This window comes from Mercenaria mercenaria, chromosome 4 (assembly GCF_021730395.1).
Source record: "Mercenaria mercenaria strain notata chromosome 4, MADL_Memer_1, whole genome shotgun sequence".
Lineage (NCBI taxonomy): Eukaryota > Metazoa > Mollusca > Bivalvia > Venerida > Veneridae > Mercenaria > Mercenaria mercenaria.
In genome coordinates this window covers 76,766,661-76,792,666 of record NC_069364.1, presented here as the reverse complement: position 1 = coordinate 76,792,666, position 26,006 = coordinate 76,766,661, and the positions used below count along the sequence as shown (strand labels likewise).

The following is a 26,006-nucleotide window of genomic DNA, read 5'->3' as shown; positions in this document are numbered from 1 at the left end:
GAGAGGTCACAAGGTTTTTCTATTTTTAGACCTACTGACCTAGTTTTTGACAGCACATGACAAGTTCCGAACTTGCCCTAGATATCATCAAGATGAACATTCTGACCAATTTTCATGAAGATCCATTGAAAAATATGGCCTCTAGGGAGGTCACAATGTTTTTCTATTTTTAGAACTACTGACCTGGTTTTGACCACAGTTGACCCAGTTTTGAAATTGACCTGGATATCATCAAGGTGAAAATCCTGACTAATTTTCATGAAGATTCATTGAAAAATATGGCCTCTAGGGAGGTCATAAGGTTTTTCTATTTTTAGACCTACTGACCTAGTTTTTGACCGCAGTTGACCCAGTTTCAAACTTGACCTAGATATCATCAAGAGAAGTATTTAGACTAACTTTCATTCAGATCACATGATAAATATTGCCTCTAGAGAGGTCACAATGTTTTTCTATTATTTGACCTTATGACCTAGTTTTTGAAGGCACATGACCCAGTTTCAAACTTGACCTAGATATCATCAAGGTGGACATTCTGACCAATTTTCATGAAGATCCATTGAAAAGTATGGCCTCTAGAGAGGTCACAAGGCAAACAGATGGCAGAATTTCCACTTGACCCTAGAATGTCAAAGGCCATTATATCAGCCAAAGATTTCAAATGTTTGTAAGTCTTTGATAATGGAATTTCAGCCACAGTCAGCTTGTGTGAAATTTAAAGCTTAGTAAAATATATTTTGTTATGGTAGAAAATCACAAAAAGTCAAGAAACAGCCAAGTTACGTGCAGAAGGAACAGTTCTATCAGATTGAGATTATAGCATTTCTTTCTTGCATGCCAGCCAGAATTTTCTGTGTTTTCAGAGAGCCTCATTACACTTAAACAGCTACCCTCAAGCCAGATACATGTATATCAATCTGATCCTTCAGCCATTGAAAGATTCTTGCAGTACTCTTCTTGAAGAGAACTCTGGCGGGTCTCGTCCACTATGTGGACAATATCACAGGCTTTGCATGACCTACACAAAAATATGCTTAAGTAAGGGTCTTTTATTTAAATTTGAACTTCAGAAAGAAATTATATGGTGGACTGACAGCTCTATAAAATATGCGAATAAATGCAAGGTGACAAGCTGTATAGCTTGAGTATGTTGTGGGGAATTAAAGATGTTTTTACATGAAGTATTCTTGCATTATGGACTTTCAATTTTAACATACTGATTATTTTTAATGTTACAGAGAGGAGATTCTGACTATAGTGTCACTGCTGTCTGTGGACTCTGTTCTTTATACTCCACAAAGCAGAGTAAGTATCTAAGAGAATTTTTATTGTACAAAAGGTGAAACAATGATAAAGTGGCCCCTGTATAGTCACAGTAAAAAGTAGAAGAGTATATGAATACATTGAGCATATAAAGTGCAACTAGAATTATACACTGTTATACCAGTTAGACTAAATTGAGATTGTAATGGAAAGATGTAACATATGGATTACTTTATATATCTATAAGCAAAATTTTGAAATAAATGTGTTACTGTAATGAAATTGTATATGGGAGAGGGGGGAGGCGGTCACTGGGTTCAAAGTCAGGGACACACTTGGAGATCAGAAGTCAGATAGCTGCATTCTGTATCTTCTAAACCACTTGGTGATTGTCATAGAACTAGCATCAAATATTACCTTGTCAGGGCAACATGCAGAGGGCGCAACCTGCATCATTCAGTTCAAAAGGCCACTCTTGGAGGTCAAATGCCAAATACCTCGAACTGTGTGTCTGCTCTGTATCTTCTAAACTACTTGGAAGATTTTCATAAAACAAAGTCAAATGATTACCTCATCAAGGTGATGGGCAGAGCACACAACCCAGCTCATAAGGTCCAAGATAAGAGTTGCACTTGGAGGTCAAAGATCAGATAGCTTAAATTTTTGTCTGCTAATTTCATTTTAACTACTAGAAGGATTTTCATAACACTAGCATCAATTATTTGCCTCATGAAGAAAGTATGCAGAGTGCACAGCCCAGATCACTAGGATCAAGAGGTCAAAGATCAAATAGCTCAAATTTGTGTCTACTCTATATCTTCTAAACTTCTTAAATTAATTTAAAAAACTAACATCAGTTGTTGACCTCATCCAGATGACATGCAGAGCGCACAGCCCAGGTCATTAGGTCCAAAGTCAAGGTCACACTTAGAGGTCAAAGATCTTTTATATTGCTTTTCACTCTTATGTTTCAATTTCATATATTTATTTTATGTAAAACTTTATGTAAATGAAGAAATTTGTTTTCATGTAAGATCAAACTAATCTAACTTCTACTAAGAGAACAATGGATACAGTATATTCAGGTTTGTCATAGCAAAAGTGAAAATGCAAGATCTGGTGTTTGATCTTTCATGTTAATCAAACAGATTTTCTTTTTTTTCTTGTTTTTGAAAGTTTTTTAACCAATCTCTACCCATTTTGTAGTTCTGTACCCCTAAAATATATCTTATATATATTTTTCACATTGAAATTACTATATATATAGTTCAATGTTATATTTTTTGATAATTTACTGAAAAACAAAACATGTAATAAAGTGTCTCCAGCAACTAGTTATGATTTCACAGTATTATTTCAGTTAAGCAGCACACATGTGGATTACATGAAATTTGGGTTCTTGCAGTCTAAAATTGTGTTTACTTTTTGGGGGGAATTAAAAGAAACAGTAATAGTATGACAGCCAGGCTGATTTGAGCATAGTAATAAAACAGTAAAGTTGAACTTCGTTTACTTGAACTTGATAATTCAAACACCACCCTTTGTTCACAATCATTAAGTTCTGGCAAAATCCCTATATAATGTGTATTGCTTGATGGCTCAGATTGGCGATAACTCCAACAAATATTTCTGGCCCTGTCAAGTTGCAGTGAATGAAGTTTGACTGAAAAACACTGATTTTTTAAGGATGCAGAAGGATGAGCATAATGTTCGAGCTGTCCAAGGTTTCAAGGGATCCAAACTACAAAATATTAGGAATATGGCCAAGGACTACAATGTTATGTATTGTTCGAGCCAGCTGGGGTACTTCAGACATCGATACTCAAGCCAGTGTTATTTCTTTGTGTAAAAATATGAGCTCAGTGTGCAGGTTTAAGAAAGTTTTTTCTTTAATTACAGAGGGAGCAAGCTGTAGCTGTAAGGCAGAAGTTTATGTCAAGTGAAGGTGACCATATAACACTACTTAATGTATTCAGGGCTTATAAAGGTGTTAATGGAAACAAGGTAGGATAATTACAGTATTTTATGTAAGAAATTTTAGATATAGGGAGAAGATTCTAACTAAAAACCAGTTAAATAGTTCAGTGTTTGATTTTTGATTTGTAAGAAATATCATAACCATAACACACTCCTTTATGTTTCCTGTGATGAATTTCCATTATAAATTGTTTTCTAAAAGACTTTAGTACGGGAAAATTGAAATCCTCTTATGATAACTATACATGTTTTTATGATGTCTAATGGTAAAATGCACTATTAGCAGGTAAATTAAAACGTTTAACCACAATAAACCTTTATGGTGTCCTCCATTCATTTCGATAACACATCATTAAATTATTGCTGAATATGTTCAAATTAAAAAGTTCCAGTAATGGATTATTTCTTATGAGTTATTTTATGTTGAGAAGGTGACATGAAGAAATTATTTTCTTTTTATAGGGATGGTGTAAAGAGAATTTTATCAACATGAGAAACATGCGGACAGTGTTTGATGTACGACGGCAGCTCAGGGATATATGTGTCAGACAAGAACTACCTCTCAATACATGTGGTCATGATACAGCCTCTATCAGGTATTGTTCTAGGAGAGTTATCCATCTCAAAAATAATTTGTATGTTTTATGTGGATTTAAAGTGATATGTTCATGCTTTTTAGCTCACCTGTCACAAAGTGACAAGGTGAGCTTTTGTGATCGCGCGGTGTCCGTCGTCCCTCTGTGCGTCAGTGCGTGCGTCCATGCGTCCGTAAACTTTTGCTTGTGACCACTCTAGAGGTCACATTTTCAGTCGGATCTTTGTGAAAGATGGTCAGAATGTTCATCTTGATGATATCTAGGTCAAGTTCGAAACTGGGTCACGTGCGGTCAAAAACTAGGTCAGTAGGTCTAAAAATAGAAAAACCTTGTGACCTCTCTAGAGGCCATATATTTCATGAAATCTTGATGAAAATTGGTCAGAATGTTCACCTTGATGATATCTAGGTCAGGTTGGAAACTGGGTCACGTGACTTCAAAAACTAGGTCAGTAGGTCTAAAAATAGAAAAACCTTGTGACCTCTCTAGAGGCCATATCTTTCACAAGATCTTCATGAAAATTGGTCAGAACGTTCACCTTGATGAGATCTAGATCAAGTTCGAAACTGGGTCACGTGCCATCAAAAACTAGGTCAGTAGGTCAAATAATAGAAAAACCTTGTGACCTCTATAAAGGCCATATTTTTTATGGGATCTGTATGAAAGTTGGTCTGAATGTTCATCTTGATGATATCTAGGTCAAGTTCGAAACTGGGTCACGTGCGGTCAAAAACTAGGTCAGTAGGTCTAAAAATAGAAAAACCTTGTGACCTCTCTAGAGGCCATATACGGTATTTCATGAGATCTTCATGAAAATTGATCAGAACGTTCACCTTGATGATATCTAGGACAAGTTCGAAATTGGGTCACGTGCCTTCAAAAACTAGGTCAGTAGGTCAAATAATAGAAAAACCTTGTGACCTCTCTAGAGACCATATTTTTCATGAGATCTTCATGAAAGTTGGTCTGAATGTTCATCTTGATGATATCTAGGTCAAGTTCGAAAGTGGGTCACGTGCCGTCTAAAACTAGGTCAGTAGGTCAAATAATAGAAAAACCTTGTGACCTCTCTAAAGGTCATATTTTTCATGGGATTTGTATGAAATTTGGTCAGAATGTTCATCTTGAAGATATCTTGATGATATCTAGGTCAAGTTCGAAACAGGGTCATGTGCGGTCAAAAACTAGGTCAGTAGGTCTAAAAATAGAAAAAACCTTGTGACCTCTCTAGAGGACAGACTTGTGAATGGATCTCCATAAAATTTGGTCAGAATGTTCATCTTGATGATGTCTAGATCAGGTTCGAAAGTGGGTCACGTGCCTTCAAAAAGTAGGTCAGTAGGTCAAATAATGAAAAAATGTTGTGACCTCTGTAGAGGCCATATTTTTCATGGGATCTGTATGAAAGTTGGTCTGAATGTTTATCTTGATGATATATAGGTCAAGTTTGAAACTGGGTCAACTGCGATCAAAAACTAGGTCAGTAGGTCTTGAAATAGAAAAACCTTGTGACCTCTCTAGAGGCCATACCCTTGAATGGATCTTCATGAAAATTGGTCAGAATGTTCACTTTGATAATATCTAGGTCAGTTTAGAAACTGGGTCACGTGCCTTAAAAAACTAGGTCAGTAGGTCAAATAATAAAAAAAACCTTGTGACCTCTCTAGAGGCCATACTTTTTATGGGATCTGTATGAAAGTTGGTCTGAATGTTCATCTTGATGATATCTAGGTCAGGTTTGAAACTGGATCAACTGCGGTCAAAAACTAGGTCAGTAGGTCTAAAATTAGAAAAATCTTTTGACCTCTCTAGAGGCCATATTTTTCAGTGTATCTTCATGAAAATTGATCTGAATGTTCACCTTGATGATATCCAGGTCAGTTTTGAAACTGGGTCACGTGCGGTCAAAAACTAGGCCAGTAGGTCTAAAAATAGAAAAACCTTGTGACCTCTCTAGAGGCCATATTTTTCATGAGATCTTCATGAAAATTAGTGAGAATGTTCACCTTGATGATATCTAGGTAAATTTTAAAACAGGGTCACGTACCTTCGAAAACTAGGTCAATAGGTCAAATAATAGAAAAACCTTGTGACCTCTCTAGAGACCATATTTTTCAATGGATCTGCATGAAAATTGGAGAGAATTTTTATCTTGATAATATCTAGGTCAAGTTCAAAACTGGGTCACATGAGCTCAAAAACTAGGTCACTATGTCAAATAGTAGAAAAAACGATGTCATACTCAAAACTGGGTCATGTGGGAAGAGGTGAGCGATTCAGGACCATCATGGTCCTCTTGTCTTGATAAAATGAAAGTTTTTTTTTTCAGTAATTTATTTTGGTAAAGCTGGTCTTGGCAGGAACCAACTGGCATTAACTTTTTAAAAGTATCATTGAAAAGGAGTAAAATGTGGGAGATTCTTTTTTATGATATATGTAATCAATATATAATGTTTTTTTTACTGATATTTATTAATGGTTTTCACTTCTGTTGTTATTTATCAGACTTAGACACACATTTTATAGTTCTGCAGAAATCAAGATATTCTAAATTTTCATGCCATTTCTGACAAGTAGCATTAAATTTAATGCCATGTTTCAACTTGATTTCATTGTTTATGTGATGGCATTCAATTTACCTTGAATGCATATCAGTACTACATTGATTTCCTGCGATAAATGGCAACTTCCCTTTATGAATCAGGTGTGAAAGATAAATGATGCCAGACATACTCTTTAATGTCAAATCCTCCTTCAGACAATTTCATTGCCTAGGACTCGAGCTCTTCGGCTCGTAATCATTACTGTTTAAAGTCTGAAACGGAAAATTTTAGGAAGACAAGTGTTCAGTTTTTCAAAACTATATAGCATATTTATACTGCAAAAATTTTGCTGAGTCATCATTAGCAGCAGAATGAAGATTTCTGCCAAGTTCCATTACAATCTGTGCATATTTGACAATGATAGAGCAAAAGAAAAATTTAGTGCTTTAATGTCTGTCTAAGACTAGACTTTAGAGGATGAGTTTGGACCCAGATGTTTAGATAAGTAGATCAATATTCTACTTGTGGTACCACTCTGACAAGCTATATTTGTTTGAAATATTTTGTTGTTTAAAATGTTGTCTTTAAAACAAATAACCTGACGGTGTTGATATCATCACTTAAAGTTGTAAATGAAGGTTAATTTGCAATGTACCATTTTTGTAAACTGTATGTAAAGGATATTCTCTCTTTTACAGGAAATGTTTAGCTACTGGATTTTTCATGAATTCAGCAGAACTGCAGAAGGAAGGAGAATACATGTCTGTAAGTTATTAAAGGTGTGTTTTATTAAACTGATAGTCTGAAGAAATACAGATACAAAACAAGTCAGGCCTAATGATATTCTGAGTCCATTTTCTGTAGTAAGAAACAAGGAAGGTCTCAAATATGTATAATATTTATGGCATCGTGACACTTGATATGTCCTTTCACAACAAAAAAGAATTTTGCAACATACACTATATCTAATCCAAATTATGTCAGAGGCCAAATGAGTATAAAAGGGGGATTTTTTGTCTGGAATGTTTATCTTGAATAGGAGGAACTTGCTACAAATGATGACATTTGTTCATTCCGGAGATGTTTCTGCTTTTTGGTGAGGAGGGGGAAGAGGGGTTTAGGGGCGGGGGTCCCAGCATATTTCTTTTTAGTGAGAAACAAGAGCTGTCACTATTGGTGACAAATGCCCCCGAAGTAGGCCCAAGAATGCCACAGTTGTATTTGCAAAAAATCACGTATCATTCAGGGGTCATCCTAGGTCAAAATTTTAGGGAGAAGTGACTTCTTCTCCACAGAATTTAGGGAGAATTGAGCAATTTAAGAAGAAGATTTGGCATAGTATTCAGTTTCCTGCCTATATATCCACTTTCTATGAGTGTTGCTAGATAACTTATAAACAGATATTATTTAAGGAAATTGAATATTGCATTATTATTTTCATGAATTTCTAAATCATTAATAAAGTACAAACTGAGCTGTGAAAAAGTCGCCTTTAAATTTTTATCTGAAATCTACGCGTCCGAAACTCATACATTTATCAGGTGCACGATCGAAACGGCGTGAAAGTTTTCATTTATGATTCAATTCTCGTGCTTTAAAAATGCCCGATTCTTGCATCAACTTGTTCAGATTTATACAATTAATTGATTTATTTATTAATCCTTTTTCGAAAATAATGCCAAACTTGTAGATATTGGTGATCTTTTAACAATATTTTGTATGGCAGTTCAGACGTCCGCGGAATCGTTTTTTATCCACAGCGCCTGGGCAATTCATTTACAGAAATTGGCCGTATTTGAAATAATTTTTGAAGCAATTTTTAATAAAATCAAGAAATATTATACAATTGATGCATAAGATTATGCACTAGTTAAGTTTATCGGCTTTTTACACGCCGATTGAAAATTTTCAAAATGGCGGCAGCTTACAATATCATTGATTAACTACCGTGGGATAACAACGCTATGATTGGTTGAAGTTTGACGGGCGGGTAGGCAGGGTTGACCATGGATTTATCGGTAATTTAATCTAGAATATGCATCAAGTTTTACAACTTTAAATAAACAGACTACAAAACTCTGAAAAACTCTGCGATTTGGATTTCGCCAGGAGGCGATAATTAGGTGAAGTGGCCGACTTTACAGTGACGATATCCCTCAAATCGCCATGTAGGATGATCCCTGATCATTTTGTGACCTTAGAGGCCTCGGTCATAAGTGTGACACATCTCAATATGGTTAACATTTGTGTCAAATTATTTTCAAATCCCTTGATAAATGGTAGAGTTATGGACCAGACAAGAAACACCTTTGACTTCTAAGTGTGACCTTGACCTTGGAGCTAGGGGTCTAGGTCTTGTACTTGACACCTCATCTCATTATAGAGAACATTTATGCCAAGTAACTTCAAAATCCCTTCATCAATGGCAGAGTTATGGACCGGACAAGAAACAGACCATATTAACCTTTGACCTCTAAGTGTGACCTTGACCTTGGAGCTTGGGGTCTGGAACTTGCTCATGACATGTCGTCTCATTATGGTGAACATTTATGCCAAGTAATTTCAAATCCCTTAATGAATGGCAGAGTTATGGACCGGACATGAAACATACCCTGTTAACCTTTGACTTGTAAGTGTGACCTTGACCTTAAAGCTAGGGGTCTGGATCTTGCACATGACACATCGTCTCATTATGGTCAACATTTATGCCAAGTTCTTTCAAAATCCCTTTATGGATGGAAGAGTTACAGCCCAGACAAGAATTTACTGAACGCACGCAGGCACGGACAGTGCGATTTTAATATGCCCACCTTTGGTGGCATAAAATTTTTTTTTATCATATAACCTATAAATAAACAGTATCTCATTGTCCAGTACACAATCAGAGAAACAAAATATACACTTGTCGAGCAACAAGTTCGCCTTTGTCAGTATGTCTTCCTGCCTGTTGACATCAGAAAATATTGTATGGCTTGCTAGTTAATAACCGTGTAATATGTTACTTATCTGTAACTTCTTCATTTTCAGTTATCAACGAGGAAATCAGTTACCATACATCCATCATCAGCCTTGTTCCATTGTAAACCTGCATATGTCATCTATAATGAACTTGTACAGACTACTAAATGCTACATGAGGTATTATTACTACACTTTCATTGAAATTGTTGTTAAATTCCTTTTCCTGAATGTCCTGGTGAACGTTATTTTTGTGTCTTTTTTTTTCACAAATTCTGTCACTTTTAAAAGAAAATGTCTTCTCAAGTTTTGCAAGAACCAATGATAAATTACATATATATAAATGCTACAGGTCTTCAGTAGGTGTAGTAGGAGTTTTTTGAAATTTGAAGACATCTTACATCACTTTAATTTCTTGGTTAGAAATGGTACTGTTTTATAATCTACAATTTGATAAGAAACATACTAGTATACTGTGATATCATTTAATTTTATGCCCATGCCAAAACAGCTATTTTGTTGGGGCATGAATTCTTGTATTTGGCATTTTAGAAGTTAAAGAATAGAGACTTACATTCATTCATTTGGGTTTTAATTTCATGGATTTAAATAACCATGAACTCCACAAAAATAAGTCCTCCATAACCAACAATGATTTCACAATATCTAATAGACTTTAATGGTGATGCCATATGACACCTTAGGCCAACATTTTTTTATTTTCTGGTTTACGGGAGATTTTTCAAAAAATTTGGGTCGGGGGGACAAATAAAAATAAAAATAAAAGTCCCAATTTTGAGCAGTCGACCAAATAAATAAAAATAAAATGTCCAAAAGGATACATTTTTTTTTATTTTTTGTAAACCACAAAAAACGAAAGCTTGCAAGCTTCAGTTGCATACACACTAACAAATGAACTATTCTGAACTGGTTTATATCTCATCATCTCAGTATACTGTTGCTTTTTTATGTGTAGCTTGTATGAAAAGTGCCATTTTCATGAAAAGTGCAATATTTGTGTTTTTGTATGTATCTATTTTGTAGTAAAATTAGGCAACTTGTGGAAACATTTTTCGTAATAAAATATGCATATACCACAGTTGACATTGTCATATCGTAAGAACACTGCATAATGTTTATTGTACAAACACGAATAAAAACTGCTATTAAAATGGGGATCCGATATGCAATGACTACTGTAGATCTGCATCCTGCATACATGCATATTACATGTAGCTGGCTGGATATTCAGTCTCAAAAGACAGGCATTATCATACTAGAAATGAAAAATTACAAACTGATAAATATTTATAAATGCACACTGGCTTTAAAATTAAATTGCTTTGGTTAAGTTTCAGTGGCTTGAATATTGTTTTATATTTTGCCAACTGTCAGTGCCACCTTATAATTTGTATGACAAGCCAAAACAATCTGAATTTTGGTTCAGCTAAAATATGCACAAAATAATAACCTTATAGGCTGATGTTCAAACAACATTATCGGAGATTTATAAGATTCTTCACTGAGATGGGACTTGGAATTAGTAAGTTATGAGTCTGAAAAAAACATTTATTACTGGATATGTCATTATGTGTTCCTCAGTGTCAAAGGCACATGCGGTGTGTAGTGTTTGAGCATACTTACAAAGGGTCCTCTTACAGATTTTATTGGTATACTTTTAAAAATGAACATGAGAATATTGCTGGCAGTTTCATGTTTGATAATTATCTTTTGAGTTACAGTACCTGGATAGTCAACCTAATTTGACGTGATCCTAGGAAATATTGAGAAAATCTTTTCATATGGCCAATATCTCCACTCGGTAGATTGCCCATCACAAATAATAAACAACCATTATTCTGACTGTCCAATTATTTTGACCAGTTTGAATCTTTTATCACATTTATCATTGTCAAGCTTTTGCAGGAAGATGTGTCATTTTACATTGAAATTGCACTTTCTTTAAACAGAACTGAAAATTGTGGTATTAGTGATTTTTTCTTCTCTTACCCTCAAGACTTCAAAGTAAAAAAAATGTGTTTAGCAAGTTGATACTCACTTTTGCTCTTCCATTTTGCCATGTTTCTTTCCTTCTTTATCAATTGAAGTATTTTTCTGACAGTCCCACATGAATTTGATCGTTGTCCAGTTATAATATACAGACAACAAATCTCGTACATGTGATACGCCAGATAATTTTTCTACATCTGGACACAGACACTTGGGGGTCAGAACCTGTCCCCCCTCCCAATCCGCCCCTGCCAACCTTCAACCAATATATTTTCACTTTTTAAATCAAACTGTGCACATGTCTCGATCATACAACAACTTCTGTTACCATTTCAATATGTTTAAAAAATCTCCCATATGCTATCAATGCTCAGAAAAACTAAAGACAACTTACTCCGAGCGTTTTCAACACAAACTAGCTTGTCCAAGGAATAGGAGAATAGATCCCAGCTTGATGTCAAATTTACTACACAGAGCCGGGACACAGACAATATCGTTAGTGGTTAAAATAAAAATACTCGCCCGTGATGTCAACTGCCGCGGTGGCCGAGAGAGTACAGACACTGGTTCTGTGACCTTATTTTTGGGCAGGGCCGCGGGTTCGCTCCGCGCTATGAGAGATCTTTTTCTCTCCTTTTTTAGGTTTTTTTATATCTTGAAAATATATTGTTTAAAAAGAAAATGAAAATATTATATTAGAAAAAAAAAAAGAATGCCCGAAGCGCGGAGCGAACCCATGGCCCTGCCCAAAAAAGTTCTTTCAAACCCAGCGTCTGTACTATCTCGACCATCGCGGCTGTTGATTTTCTAAGCAAGTATTTTTTATTTTAACCGCTAACGATATCTTCTGTGTCCCGGCTCTGCGTAGTAAATTTGACTACGCAACATCAAACTGGGATCTATTCTCTTATTCCTTGGACAAGAAAATCGTGTTTATATTGCGAAGTAAGTTGTCTTTAGTTTTTTTGAGCATTGATAGAGTATGGGAATTTTTCAAACATGTTGAAATGGTAACAGAAGTCGTTGGATGATCAAGACATGTGCTCAGTTTGTTTTAAAAAACAAAAATGTATTGACTGAAGGTTGTCAGTGGCGGCATGGGAGGGGGAGGGGGAGGGGTGCTGACCCCCAAGTGTCTGTGTATCTGGACAGCGTTGATAGTGAAGGCCATTTTTCGTAGGTGATTACTCCTAATGTTGAGCTTTAGGTGCTGTTATTTCTACTCAGATCCAATTTGTTTACAACACTTGTTATCTCTGCCAACTTATTCCAAAGATTATTGTCTGTAAACTTGTACATTTTTCCTATTTAATTTCACACAATTTACACTCATGCAGGCAGCCATTTTTCATACGTCTACTGATCTAGATTAAAAACCTCTACCATACAGTTAAACTTTTATTTTTTAGGCAGCAGCAATAATGGACGGTCGGCGGGTAAAATGAAAATAAAAGAACTGAAAATGACTTTTATTTTTATTTTGTTTTGTCAAAAATTAGGGTCGGCGCTCCCGTAAACCAGAAAATTAAAAAATGCTGGCCTTACTTCATGAAGTGTGTAGACAAACATTGTTCAATAGCTGTGTATGACAGTTGTAGTGAGCTTTAACATGACTAAGATGTAAATGATGTTATTGAAGTTTTAAAAGATAAAATGCCAATATAAGGAAGAACTTTTTTTTCTGGCACATTTTGTGGATTTGCTGATCATGTTATGTGATTCGTTTTGCATGAACTCCAATAAAAGATAAATTCATTTCATCAAAAATATGTAGTAATATCTGAAGTAGTATGTTACCATTTGAACACTGTAATTACTTTCAAGTATACAAAAAATTAAAGAAAAGGGACATCTGCAGTTTAATGGTTGAATTAGTAAGAAAAAATCATGTGGGGCCAACAGACAATCTGCCCACTTTGCACCAGCGTCATTGTTAGTCTGTGGAGGGAATCGAACCCTCATACATGATTTAGTCTTACCACATAAAATGTATGATATATTAGATAACACAGATATTGAGAAATGTTAGTATATTAGGCATGGAAAATAGCTTTAATGTCCAAAATCATATGTGTAGATATAAAGTTTTCTTTGTTTAATTTTATAGGGATCTGTGTGTCGTGGATGCTGACTGGTTATATGAGACGGCACCTACCTACTTCAAGAAGGAAAAGCCTGGTGGATGAGTTGTTGTAAGTTATTAACCTTTACTTGTTATCAATCTAATGAAATAAATGTACAATATAAAAAGCTTGTTTTTTTTTCACTTAACATACAAAATGCACTCCTTTTTTTTGGAGAAAACCAATACTGTGAAATAATTTAATTTCATGGGCATGATATTTCTTGGTTTCCGGCAGAAACCTTTATTTCTCAGGGAGATGAATTTTTTACTTCAACTTTTTAACAAAACATGAATGGCAGTTTTACCTGTCCTTTACAGTTTGATTTCACTGATTTAATATCAAGGAAAAATTGTCGACTGTGAATGTTTTAATTCCACAATATGCTTTGTTTGGAAAATACAATTGAAAAAGCAACAATTCAGTTTAAAACAAATTTTTATAGGATTAAGCGAAGCAGTATGTTTATTAAATGCAAACCGCATTTTAATATGTACCTGTGATAAAGTATGTGACTATGAGAGATCAGTATGATCTAAGAAGAGACAATAATCAGTATGCAAATTTTGTTTCCTTTTTTTTCTTTCTACATCAACACTGATGAGGATTTAAGCAATTCACATAATACATTGTGTGGTATGGTACATATCGTCTGTGCAGAGTTACTTTATCATCACTGATAAATCATTGTTTACGAGGGTTGTCCCAGAAAATTGCGAACTTCTTTTTATCATTTCAAAGATAAACGACACAACAAATAATTATTTTAACAGATGTTAATTCATTGTATACTCTACAGAACTATAGAGTTTAACATTAAATATCTGTTATATAATTTGAGTACTTTTTAAATAATGGACGGCAGTCAGTGCTAGTCGGCGCACGCTCAATTTTCCCAATCCAACATTAAACAGCTTCGTTTTAGATTAATGTAACTTACCCGATATACATCTCACAAGATTAAAATTTATATCATCATTAAGAGTAACATGTGGTGTGTAATTATGTTGCGTTTCAAGACTTTGACATCACTTATGTTAATATAGTGATGTAAATTTTTAAAGTAATGGCCGCATGCCATTTCAGAAATGAAACGTGACGTCAGATAAGTTTGCGGCGCAAATGTTGCCCTCTCTTTGAATAACTCGCCTAACCTTCCTTCAAACGATTTTGTCATGTAAAGACAAGTGTCCTGCTAACATTTGTCAATCTTCCAGAATTTTCCATTCCTTGTTTTACTAGTGAAGGGGTCATATCGCGATCTACGCAAACTTTTATTAATATTTTCTGCGCTGCGAAATTATCTGACGTCACAATTTCTGAAATGGTGTGCAATCATTACTTTCAAAATTACGTCATTGTTTTAATGTTAGTTATGTCAAAGACTTGAAATGCAAGATAGTTACGTGCCACACATTGCCGTTAACGACAATGTAAATTTTAATCCTTTGAGATGTATATCGGGTAAGTTACATGAATTTAAAAGGAAACCACTTCTTTTGTAGTGGGAAAATTGAGCGTGCGCCGATAGCACTGATTACTGTCCATTATTTAAAAAATACTCAAATAATATGACAGATATTTAATTTTAAACTCTATAGTCCTGTAGAGTATACAATGAAATAACATCAGTTAAAATAATTATTTGATGCATTGCTTATTTTCGAAATAAAAAAAGTCTACGATTTTCTGGGACAACCCTCGTATATTCTACCTACTGTTAGTAAATGGAACTTGTAATAATTTTCATTCATGTTTGCAAGTTTTTTCTCGAAATTTAAGTTTCGCAGAAACTGAAGTCTGCTGCACCAATAAATCTATCTTCAGAAAATGCTAAATCTAAAAAAAAAACAAGTGTTAAAACTACTTACCAGAGGACAATGTACAAGTGTGCAAAGTTGAAAAGCTACAACACTCATAGTACTCAAGAAAGTGGACCAAAACAAAACTTTTAAAGCACCAACAAGTCAAAGCACCAACAATACCTTGTACAAGTTTTTTTTAGCTCACCCGAGCACAAAGTGCTCATGTTGAGTTATTGTGATCACGCTGTGTCTGTCCGTCTGTCTTCAACGATTGTGTTTAAACAACATCTCCTCCAAAACCACTGAATGGATTTTGATGAAAATTGCCTTGGATGTTCCTTGGGTGGTCCTCTACCATCGTTAGTCAAAGATTCCGCTTGGTTGCACATAGGAGCCACCAGACCTAAAAATAGAAAAATCTTCAAACAACATCTTCTCTTAAACCGATTGTCCGACTTTGAAATAATTTCAAACAAATGGTCCTTATGTCACCCTCTACCAAGATTGTTCAAATTATACCGATTCGTCAAAAAAACATGGCCTCCAGGGGGCGTGGTCACTTTTCCATATACGTATGTAGTGGAAATTTTAAAAATCTTCTTGTGTGAAACTGCTGGCCTGATTTTAAAATGATTTTACACAAATGGTCCTTGTGTGACCCTCTACCAAGTGTTCAAGTTATTTTGATTCGTCAAAAAACATTGCTGTCAGAGGGTGTGGTCGCTTTTCCCTATATGTATATGGTGGAAACTTAAAAAATTTTCTTGTGTGAAACTGCTGGTCTAATTTTAAAATAATTTTACATAAATGGTCTTTATGTAACCCTCTACCAAGATTGTTCAAATTATTCTGATTCGTCAAAAAACATGGCAGCCAGATTGTGTGGTCACTTTTCCCTATATGGTTATAGTGGAGATTTTTAAAATTTTGTGTGAAACTGCTGGTCCGATTTTAAAATAACTGTACAAAAATGGTCCTTATGTGACCCTCTACCAGTATTGTTCAAATTATTATGATTCATCGAAACATGGCCGCCAGAGAGCGTGGTCACTTTTCCCTATATGTATAGTAGAAACTTAGAAAATCTTTTTAGTATGAAACTGCTAGTCCGATTTTAAAATAATTTCGCACAAATTGTCCTTGTGTGACCTTCTACAAGTGTTCAAATTTTTCTCATTCGTCAAAAAATATGGCCCCCAGAGGGTGTGGTCACTTTCCATCGACAATTTCTTTAAAAGAAATCTCCAAAACCACTGAATGGATTTTGATGAAACTTTACATAAATGATCTCTAGGTAACTCTCTTTCAAAGTTGTTCAAATGGTTCTGGATCATTGAACATATGGGACTTGTACTTACTATAGACTTTTATATTAGAAACTTTGAAAATCTTCTCTAAATCCTAACTGCTAGAGCCTTGCTATTTGGTGTGTGATATCAGATTTTTACTGTCTAGCACAATTGTTCAAATTATTGCCCTAGGTTCAAAAATGTGTGTGACATGTATATATAATATAGGCTAACATAGAAGAAACCTAACTCTGTACTTGTACTAGACACACTTGAAGCCTTGTACACAGGTGAGCGCTTTAGGGTCAATGACCCTCTTGTTTAAATTGGAAAAATTGATAAAAGATGGCTCCATGCCTCACATCTGAGTTTACATATCACATAGCAAACATTTTCTTATTAAATACATACTGCTCTGTGCAATAAGCCATGTTAACATTACAATACATACAAAATCTGGCATGATGGCCTACAAGTGTTACCTTGATCTGAGATTGCAACCAGTGTCTTCTGTGTGAAATGCCACCCCATTAAGGTTAACAATTCTGCAAAATAAAGAAAGACTACTCTATGCATGTCGAAATAATGGATCAGACAAGGTCTGTTTAACCTTTGACACAAAAATGTGACATTGAGGCAAACATTTCCGATAAAAAAGGTTTGTTCATGCATGTCTAAGTTAAAAGTCTAGACAAGATCAGAATTGACCTCTGACCCCTATGTGAATGCAACATCTGTGTTAACAAGCAAATTCGATGAATTGGAATCCCCCGCCGAAAGGGTCAGAGTTGAGAACAGCAAAAAAATATATCCAGCAAAAAGTTAAGAATGTTACCAAGAAGCAAATAATTTCATTAGTCAAAATCAAATTAAAAGAAAATGAATGGTTTGTTTGGGTAGGGGGTGGGGTGAGGATACAACAGTTTACATGTTGATTATAAATACTGATAGAAAACGAAAAATAAAAAAAAAATAAAAAAAAAAATGGAGGGGGGGGGGGGGGGGGGGGGGGGGGGGGTGACCAAGGTAAGGTGGTGACCAGGTGATGGTACACAACATCAGATGTTTATAATAAATGTTCATGGAAAAGAATGAAAGAAGTTTAATGAAATTCTTCCAATTGGTTGGTTTGTTATGTACAGATCTGTGGATTTTTAAACAATTACAGGGCAATAACTATATGGAAAATTGACCAATCGAAAAAAAACTTGAAGGGCATCGTCGCAGTATCTTGGTTCATGTCTATTTCAAGTTTGATGAAATTCTACCTGCTAGTTACTGAGAAATGGCTGCAGACGGACATTTTTCATTAAATCAAGAGCAATAACTCTGAGGGAAATTGACCTATCAAAAAAAAAAACTTGACGGGCATCAGCGCAGTATCTTGGTCCATGTCTATTTCAAATTTGATGAAATTCTACCTGTTAGTTACTGAGAAATGGCTGCAGACGGACATTTTTTATTAAATCAAGGGCAATAACTCTGAGGGAAATTGACCAATCAAAAAAAAAAAAAACTTGACGGGCATCATCGCAGTATGTTGGTTCATGTTTATTTCAAGTTTCATGAAATTCTACCAAGTAGTTACTGAGAAATGGCTGCGGACGGACATACTGACGGACGGACAACGCCATTTCAATACCCCCCTCCCGATTTCATCGGCGGGGAATAAAAAATCTGTAAAAAGATCCTTTAGAAGTAAAGAATGCAACCAAGAAGAATAATAGCAGACTCGGTTTGATCGAGTCTGTTCATGAGAGGTAATGAAATGTGCAACACCTCTCCCGCCCCCTAGCACCGGCTTAAGCGGAACTCCTAATTATGTTGAATGGACTCTATGATCCCAAAGGACCAGAAAATATAACAACACTGAATCCAAGTACTGGGAGACTAAATAAACAAAAGGGCCATGATGGCCCTAGGTTGCTCACCTGAGATACACTTCTTGCTTAACAGTTTTGGAAGATAATTATGCAAGGAAAATGTCTGTGAAATTATTATGAAACAGTATATTTGTACAATCTTTGTAAAGGGCCAGCAGTTTCTGACAAGAACATTTTTAGGGAAGACATGGCCACACCCCCTGACAACCATGTTTTTTGACGAATTAGAATAATTTGAACAATCTTGGTAGAAGGTCACACAAAGACTGTTCTGTGAAATCATTCTCTCCCCAAAGGCGAAGGGATATAGTTTTGGCGTTGTCCGTCTTTGGTGTTGTCCACCAATTGTTTCAGAATAGATGGTGTTAAAGGAAAGTGTAGACAGACAGATGTATGGACGATGGATAGATGCCGGACATTGAGCGATCACAATTATAGTTATAAAACTAGATGTGTGTCCATAACATAACATGTTTAACAAACTTTTTTTAGCCCACCATCATCAGATGGTGGGCTATTCAAATCACTCTGCGTCTGTGGTCCGTCTTCCTTCCATTAGCAATTTCTCGTTATCGCATCTCCTCAGAAACTACCAGGGGGATTTTGACCAAACTTTGTCAGAATGATGTATTGATACCCTAGTTGTGTCCCCCTGAAAATCAGACTGGTTCAACAATTTTTAGTGAGTTATGGCCCTTTGTTTATTTCTATAATTTACATAGGGAAAAACTTTGAAAATCTTCTTGTCCAAAACCACAGAGCCTAGGGCTTTGATATTTGGTATGAAGCATCATCTACTGGTCCTCTACCAAAATTATTCAAATTATTTCCCTGGGGTCTAATATTGCCCCGCCCCTGGGGTCACAACGTTTATATAGGGAAAAACTTTGAAAAACCTCTTGTTCAAAACCACAGAGCCTAGGGCTTTGATATTTTGTTTGTGACATCTTCTAGTGGTCTTCTACTAAGATTGTTCAAATTATCCCCCTAGGGTCAAATATGGCTCCGCCCCGGGGGTCACATGGTTTACATAGACTTATATAGGGAAAAACTTTGAAAATCTTCTTGTACAAACCACAAAGTCTAGGGCTTTGGCATTTGTAATGTAGCATCATCTAGTGGTTCTCTATCAAGTTTGTTCGAATTATCCCCCTAGTGTCAAATATGGCCCCGCCCTGGGGGTCACATGGTTCATATAGACTTATATAGGGAAAAGCTTTTAAAATCTTCTTGTCAATAACCTACAACATTCAAATTTAGACCACATGTATGGTTTTGAGTGGCAAGATGAACCTTGACATGAGTTGACCTTGATTTTGACCTAGTGACCTACTTTCACATTTCTGTAGCTACAGCCTTCAAATTTGGACCACATGCATAGTTTTGTGCACTGAAAAAAACTTTGACCTTGACATTAACCTAGTGACCTACTTTCACATTTTTGAAGGTACAGGCTTCAAATTTGGACCACATGCATAGTTTCGTGTTCCGAAATGAAATTTAACCTTGATTTTGACCTAGTGACCTGCTTTCACATTTCTCGAGCTACAGCCTTTAAATTTGGACCACATGCATAGTTTTGTGTACCGAAACAAACTTTGACCTTTACATTGACCTAGTGATGGTACAGGCTTCAAATTTGGACCACATGCATAGTTCTGTGTTCCGAAATAAAATTTGACCTTGATTTTGACCTACTTTCACATTTCTCTAGCTACAGCCTTCAAATATGGACCACTTGCATAGTTTTGTGTATGGAAATGAACTTAAGATTGACCTGGTGACCTAGTTCCACATTTCTGTAGCTACAGGCTTCAGATTTAGACCACATGCATAGATAGGATTGTGTACCGAAACAAACTTTGACCTTGACATTGACCTAGTGACCTACTTTCACATTTTTGAAGGTACAGATTTAAATTTGGACCACATGCACAGATTTGTGTTCTGAAGTGTAATTTGACCTTGATTTTGACCTAGTGACCTACTTTGACATTTCTCAAGCTGCAGCCTTCAAATTTGGACCACTTGCATAGTTTTGGTTACTGAAATAAATTTTGACCTTGACATTGACCTAGTGACTTACTTTCACATTTTTGAAGGTACAGATTTGTGTTCTGAAGTATAATTTGACCTTGATTTTGACCTAGTGACCTACTTTCACATTTCTCTAGCTACAGCCTTCAAATTTGGACCACTTGAATAGTTTTGTGTATGGAAATGAACTTTGACCTTAAGATTGACCTTGTGTCCTACTTCCACATTTCTGTAGCTACAGGCTTCAGATTTAGACCACATGCATAGGATTGTGTACCGAAACAAACTTTGACCTTGACATTGACCTAGTGACCTACTTTCACATTTTTGAAGGTAGATTTAAATTTGGACCACATGCACAGATTTGTGTTCTGAAGTGTAATTTGACCTTGATTTTGACCTAGTGACCTACTTTGACATTTCTCAAGCTGCAGCCTTCAAATCTGGACCACTTGCATAGTTTTGGTTACTGAAATAAATTTTGACCTTGACATTGACCTAGTGATCTACTTTCACATTTTTGAAGGTACAGATTTAAATTTGGACCACATGCACAGATTTGTGTTCTGAAGTGTAATTTGACCTTGATTTTGACCTAGTGACCTACTTTGACATTTCTCAAGCTGCAGCCTTCAAATTTGGACCACTTGCATAGTTTTGGTTACCAAAAAAAACTTTGACCTTAAGATTGACCTAGTGACCTACTTTCAAATTTCTCAAACTACAGCCTTCAAACTTGATGCACATGCATAGTTTTGTGTACAAAGAACTTTGTCCTTGAAATTGATCTAGTGACCTACTTTCACATTTCTCAAGCTACAGCTTTTGAATTTGGACCACATGCACAGTGTTGTGTACGGAAATGAAATTTGACCTTGAGCTAGTCAATAAGTCTTGAAATTTGGAACACTCAAAAATGGCACATTGGTGGGCGCCAAGATCACTCTGTGATCTCTTGTTTGGACAAGAAGTCTTGTCTTGTTAGTGAAATAATGACTAGGTAAAATATTTTCAGAGCTACGCGCGACAAAACATTAAAATGACAATTTTTTCCTAGGTCAGAGGCCATAACTCCTACAATACTGAACGAATCCGGACGCAAAACCCCAGGTGCACAACTGCTCATGCTGACCAACGAATCCGGACGCAAAACCCCAGGTGCACAACTGCACATGCTGACCAACATTCCTGTAAACTTTACAGTCAAATACTTTTGGAGCTACACGCGACACAACATTAAAATGTCAAATTTTTAACTAAGTCAGGGGCCATAACTCCTACACGACTGAATGAATCCGGACGCGAAACCCCAGGTGCACAACTACACATACTGACCAACATTCCTGTAAAGTTTTGTGACTACATCAAATACTTTCGGAGCTAGGCGCAACACAACATTAAAATGACCAATTTTTACAAAGTCAGGGGCCATAACTCCTACACGACTGAATGAATCCAGACGCGAAACCCCAGCTGCACAACTACACATGCTGACCAACATTCCTGTAAAGTTTTGTGACTCTACGTCAAATACTTTTGGAGCTAGGCGCGACACAACAATCTCGGAAGGACGCACGGAAGGCGGGCCGACAAGAGCAAATCTATATGCCCCCACCACTTATGGGGGGTGGGGGGTCACAAAAATGAAACCGGTTTGAATAAACTTCAGGAAGAACAATATAATGACGCAACAGACCAAGTTTGGTGAAAATGATTTGAACATTTGATATCATTGTTTCCAGACATACTGATTCAGTGCTGTGCATCTGTCTGTCTGTCTGTCACAAAGCTTGTCAGCACAACTCCTCTGACACCACCAGGCAGATTTACGCAAAACTTTACAAAAGTGATCATTGCCAAGCGTTACAGTGATACTACTAACCAACTTTGATTAAGGCCCATCAACCAGCCAGTGAGAGGAAATCATTTTAAGATTTCTCTGTTTTTCGCTCTAATGGCCCCTAAAAGGGTCCAAGCAACCCCATTTGAATAGAATTGGGGAGAGTACCTTATGATGCTGTGGACCAAGTTTGGTAAAGATGCATCAAGTGGTTCAAGAGAAGGAGTCATTTAAAGGCTTTCTATTTTTAGTTGAAGTAACCCTTAAAAGGGGCCCCAAGTGCCCCCATTTGAAAAAAAAATGTAGGAGAGACCTTGACCAAGTTTGATGAAGAGCCATGAAGCATTTCATGAAATGAAACCTTTGAAAGGTTTTTCTATTCTAAGCTTGAGTGGTCCCGGGGCCAAGTGTCCTCGCTTGAAGCCATTTGAAAGGGAACCTTACAATGATACTACAAGCCAAGTTCAATGAAGATCCATCAAATGGTTCTTGAAAAGCAGTCGTTTTAACAGTTTTTCTATTTTCTAGTGGCACCTAAAAGAGGTCCAATGTCCATGTTTGAAGCCATTTGAGAGAGGACTTTACAATGATGCTACAGGTCATGTTTAATGAAGGTCCATCAAGTGGTTCATGAGAAGAAGTCATTTAAAGGATTTCATATTTTAGGTCTAGCAGCCCCTCAAAAGTCAAGTGTAAAGTGTCCCCATTTGAATAATTTGAGAGGAGACCTTACAACGATGCTACAGATCAACTTTGATGAAAATTCATAAAAGTATTTCATGAGAAGAAATTGTTCAAAAGTTTTTTTTCTACACTGTATTTCTAGTGCTAGAGGCCCCTAAAAGGAGCAAAGCATCCCCATTTGACCAAATTAAGGATAGGATCTTATAATGATGCTACAAACCAGGTCTGATAAAGATTCCTCAAGAAAAACTCTTTAAAGGTATTTCCATTTTAATCTGTAGCGGCTCCTAAATGGGGCCAAGTGCTCCCATTTAAAAAAGCTTTGGAGAGGACCTTATAATGATGCTAAAGATCAAGTCTGAAAAAGATCCATCAAGAGGTTAAGAAGTCAGTTAAAGATATTTCTATATTCAGCTCCTGCAGCCCCTAAAAGGGGTCAAATGCCCCCATTTGAACAAAATGGACAGAGGACCTTACAATGTTGCTACAGACCAAGTTTGAGGAAGATCAATCAAGTGGTTTAGGAGAAGTCATATGAATGTATTCTCTTTTAGCTTTACCGGCCAAGTCCCCCAATATGAACAAACTTCAAAGAGGATCTTCAATGATGCTACGGACCAAGATTGATGAAGATCCATACAGTGGTTCATAAGTAGTCTTTGATATTTTTTTTCTACTTTTAGTTCTTGTGGTTGCTAAAAGCTCCCCCCTCCCAGTTATTTAAAGGTTTTTTAGCTCACCTGAGCACAAAGTGCTCAAGTTGAGCTATTGTGACTTGTCATTGTCCGGCAGCGACCGTCGTGAGTCAACATTTGCGTTTTTAACATCCAGAGGCCACAGTTGTGAACCAATCTTTATGAAACTTGGTGAGAATGTTTGTCTTGATAATCTCTTGGTCAAGTTTGAAACTGGGTCATGTGGGGTCAAAAACTAGGTCAGTAGGCCAGATCAAAGGAAAATCTTTTTAATATTATAGAGTCCACAGTTAAAGTTTGGAACTTATGTGAATCGGTCAGAATGTTTGTCTTGATGACCTCTAGGTCAAGTTCGAATCTGGGTCATGTGGGGTCAAAAACTAGGTCATCCTGTCAAATCAAAGGAAAAGCTCGTTAATATTCTAGAAGCCATAATTATGACCCTATCTTCATGAAACTTGGTCAGAATGTTTATCTTGATGATCTTTAGGCCAAGTTCTAAACTTGGTCATGTGGGGTCAAAAATTAGGTCACCAGGCCAGATAAAGATAATTTTGTTAACATTCTAGAGACCACATTTTACGTTTGAATCTCATGAGTATTGGTCAGAATGTTTGTCTTGATAACCTCTAGGTCAAGTTAGAATGTGGGTCATGTGGGGATCAAAAACTAGGTCATTCGATCAAATCAAGGGAAAGCTTGTTAACACTCTAAGGCCACATTTATGATCCTATCTTCATAAGACTTGGTCAGAATATTTGTCTTGATCTTTAGGTCAAGTTCGTATCTTGATCATGTGGGGTCAAAAACTAGGTCACATGATCAAATCAAAGGAAAAGTTTGTTAACACACTAGAGCCTTGATAAAATCTAGGTCAAGTTTGAATATTGGTCATCTGGGGTGAAAAAATAGGTCACCCAGTCAAATAAACAAGAGGATCATGATGACACTGAATCGCTCACCTGAGTAATATGAGCTACATGTTTAAAATGGCAAACTGATGCTTAAATATTAGAAATTAGGTCAGTAGGTCAAATTCATGGTCACTGAAAGTCAGTTTTAAGATCGGTGTGCAAAACTGTACATGTCATCTAAATTTCAAGGCTGTATCTTAAAAAATAAGAAAGTAGGTCAGTTGATCAAGGTCACAGTCAAGTGACCCCTAATCGCTTGGGGTCATCAGGTAGTTATAATTAAACAGTCTAGGAAATATGATCTGATAATTTTTTAAGTATTTATTCCTATATAACTCATATAATAAGTGACCCCCCAGGGCGGATCCTCTTTTCACCACAGGGGCATAATTTGAACAATCTTGTTAGAGATCCACTAGGCAACGCTACATACCAAATATCGAAGGCCTAGGCCTTGAACTTTCAGACAAGAAGATTTTTTCCCCTATATGTCTATGTTAAATTTGGGACCTCCAGTGCAGGGCCTCTTTTCACCCCAGGGGCATAATTTGAAGAATTTTGGTAGAGGACTACAAGGTAATGCTACATACCAAATATCAAAGGCCTAGGTCTTGTGGTTTTAGACAAGAAGATTTTTATAGTTTTTTTCCTATATAACTTGTGTAAAACTTGTGACCCCTGGGGAGGGGCCTCTTTTCACTCCAGGGGCATAATTTGAATAACCTTCATAGAGGACCATAAGATGATGTCACATGCCAAATATCAAGGCTCTATGCCTTGCGGTTTTGGATAAGAAGATTTTTAAAGTTTTTCCTTTCGGTTGCCATGGCAACCAGAGTTCTGCATGGAATTCAATTCTTTGAACAATCTTGAAAGGGGGCCACCCAAGGATCATTCCTGTGAAGTTTGGTGTAATTCTGCTCAGTGGTTTTCAAGAAGATTTTTTTAAAAATTGTTGACGGACGCACGCCGCACGACCCACGACGGACATTGAGCGGTCACAAAAGCTCACCATGAGCCTTTGGCTCAGGTGAGCTAAAAAACCTTGTGTTTGCAATAGGGGCTGCATTTTACATTGCATCTTCATGATATTTAATCAGAATGTTTGTCTTGATGAAATCTAGGTCAAATTCGAATATGGGTCATCTGGGGTCAAAAACTAGGTCGCCCAGTCAAATCAAAGATTAACCTTGTGTATGCGCTAGGGGCTACATTTTTCACTGGATCTTCATGAAATTTGATCAGAATGTTTGTCTTAGTAAAATCTAGGTCAGGTTCAAATATGGGTCATCTGTGGTCAAAAACTAGGTCACCCAGTCAAATCAAAGAAAAACTGTGTGTGTATGATAGGGGCTGCATTTTTCACTGGATCTTCATGAAATTTGATCAG

General features: G+C 36.4%; 1 protein-coding gene across 1 annotated transcript; it reads left to right on the top strand.

Moving 5' to 3' along the window:
* Positions 1-595: 595 nt before the first annotated feature.
* On the top strand, positions 596-13,596 carry LOC128556672 (ATP-dependent RNA helicase DHX33-like). Its single transcript, XM_053542285.1, has 7 exons — positions 596-667; positions 1,239-1,305; positions 3,163-3,267; positions 3,703-3,836; positions 7,078-7,144; positions 9,407-9,516; positions 13,454-13,596. Exons 1-7 carry the CDS (start codon positions 600-602, stop codon positions 13,530-13,532), a joined length of 630 nt encoding a protein of 209 aa, XP_053398260.1. The 5' UTR covers positions 596-599; the 3' UTR covers positions 13,533-13,596.
* The last annotated feature ends 12,410 nt before the right edge of the window (positions 13,597-26,006 follow it).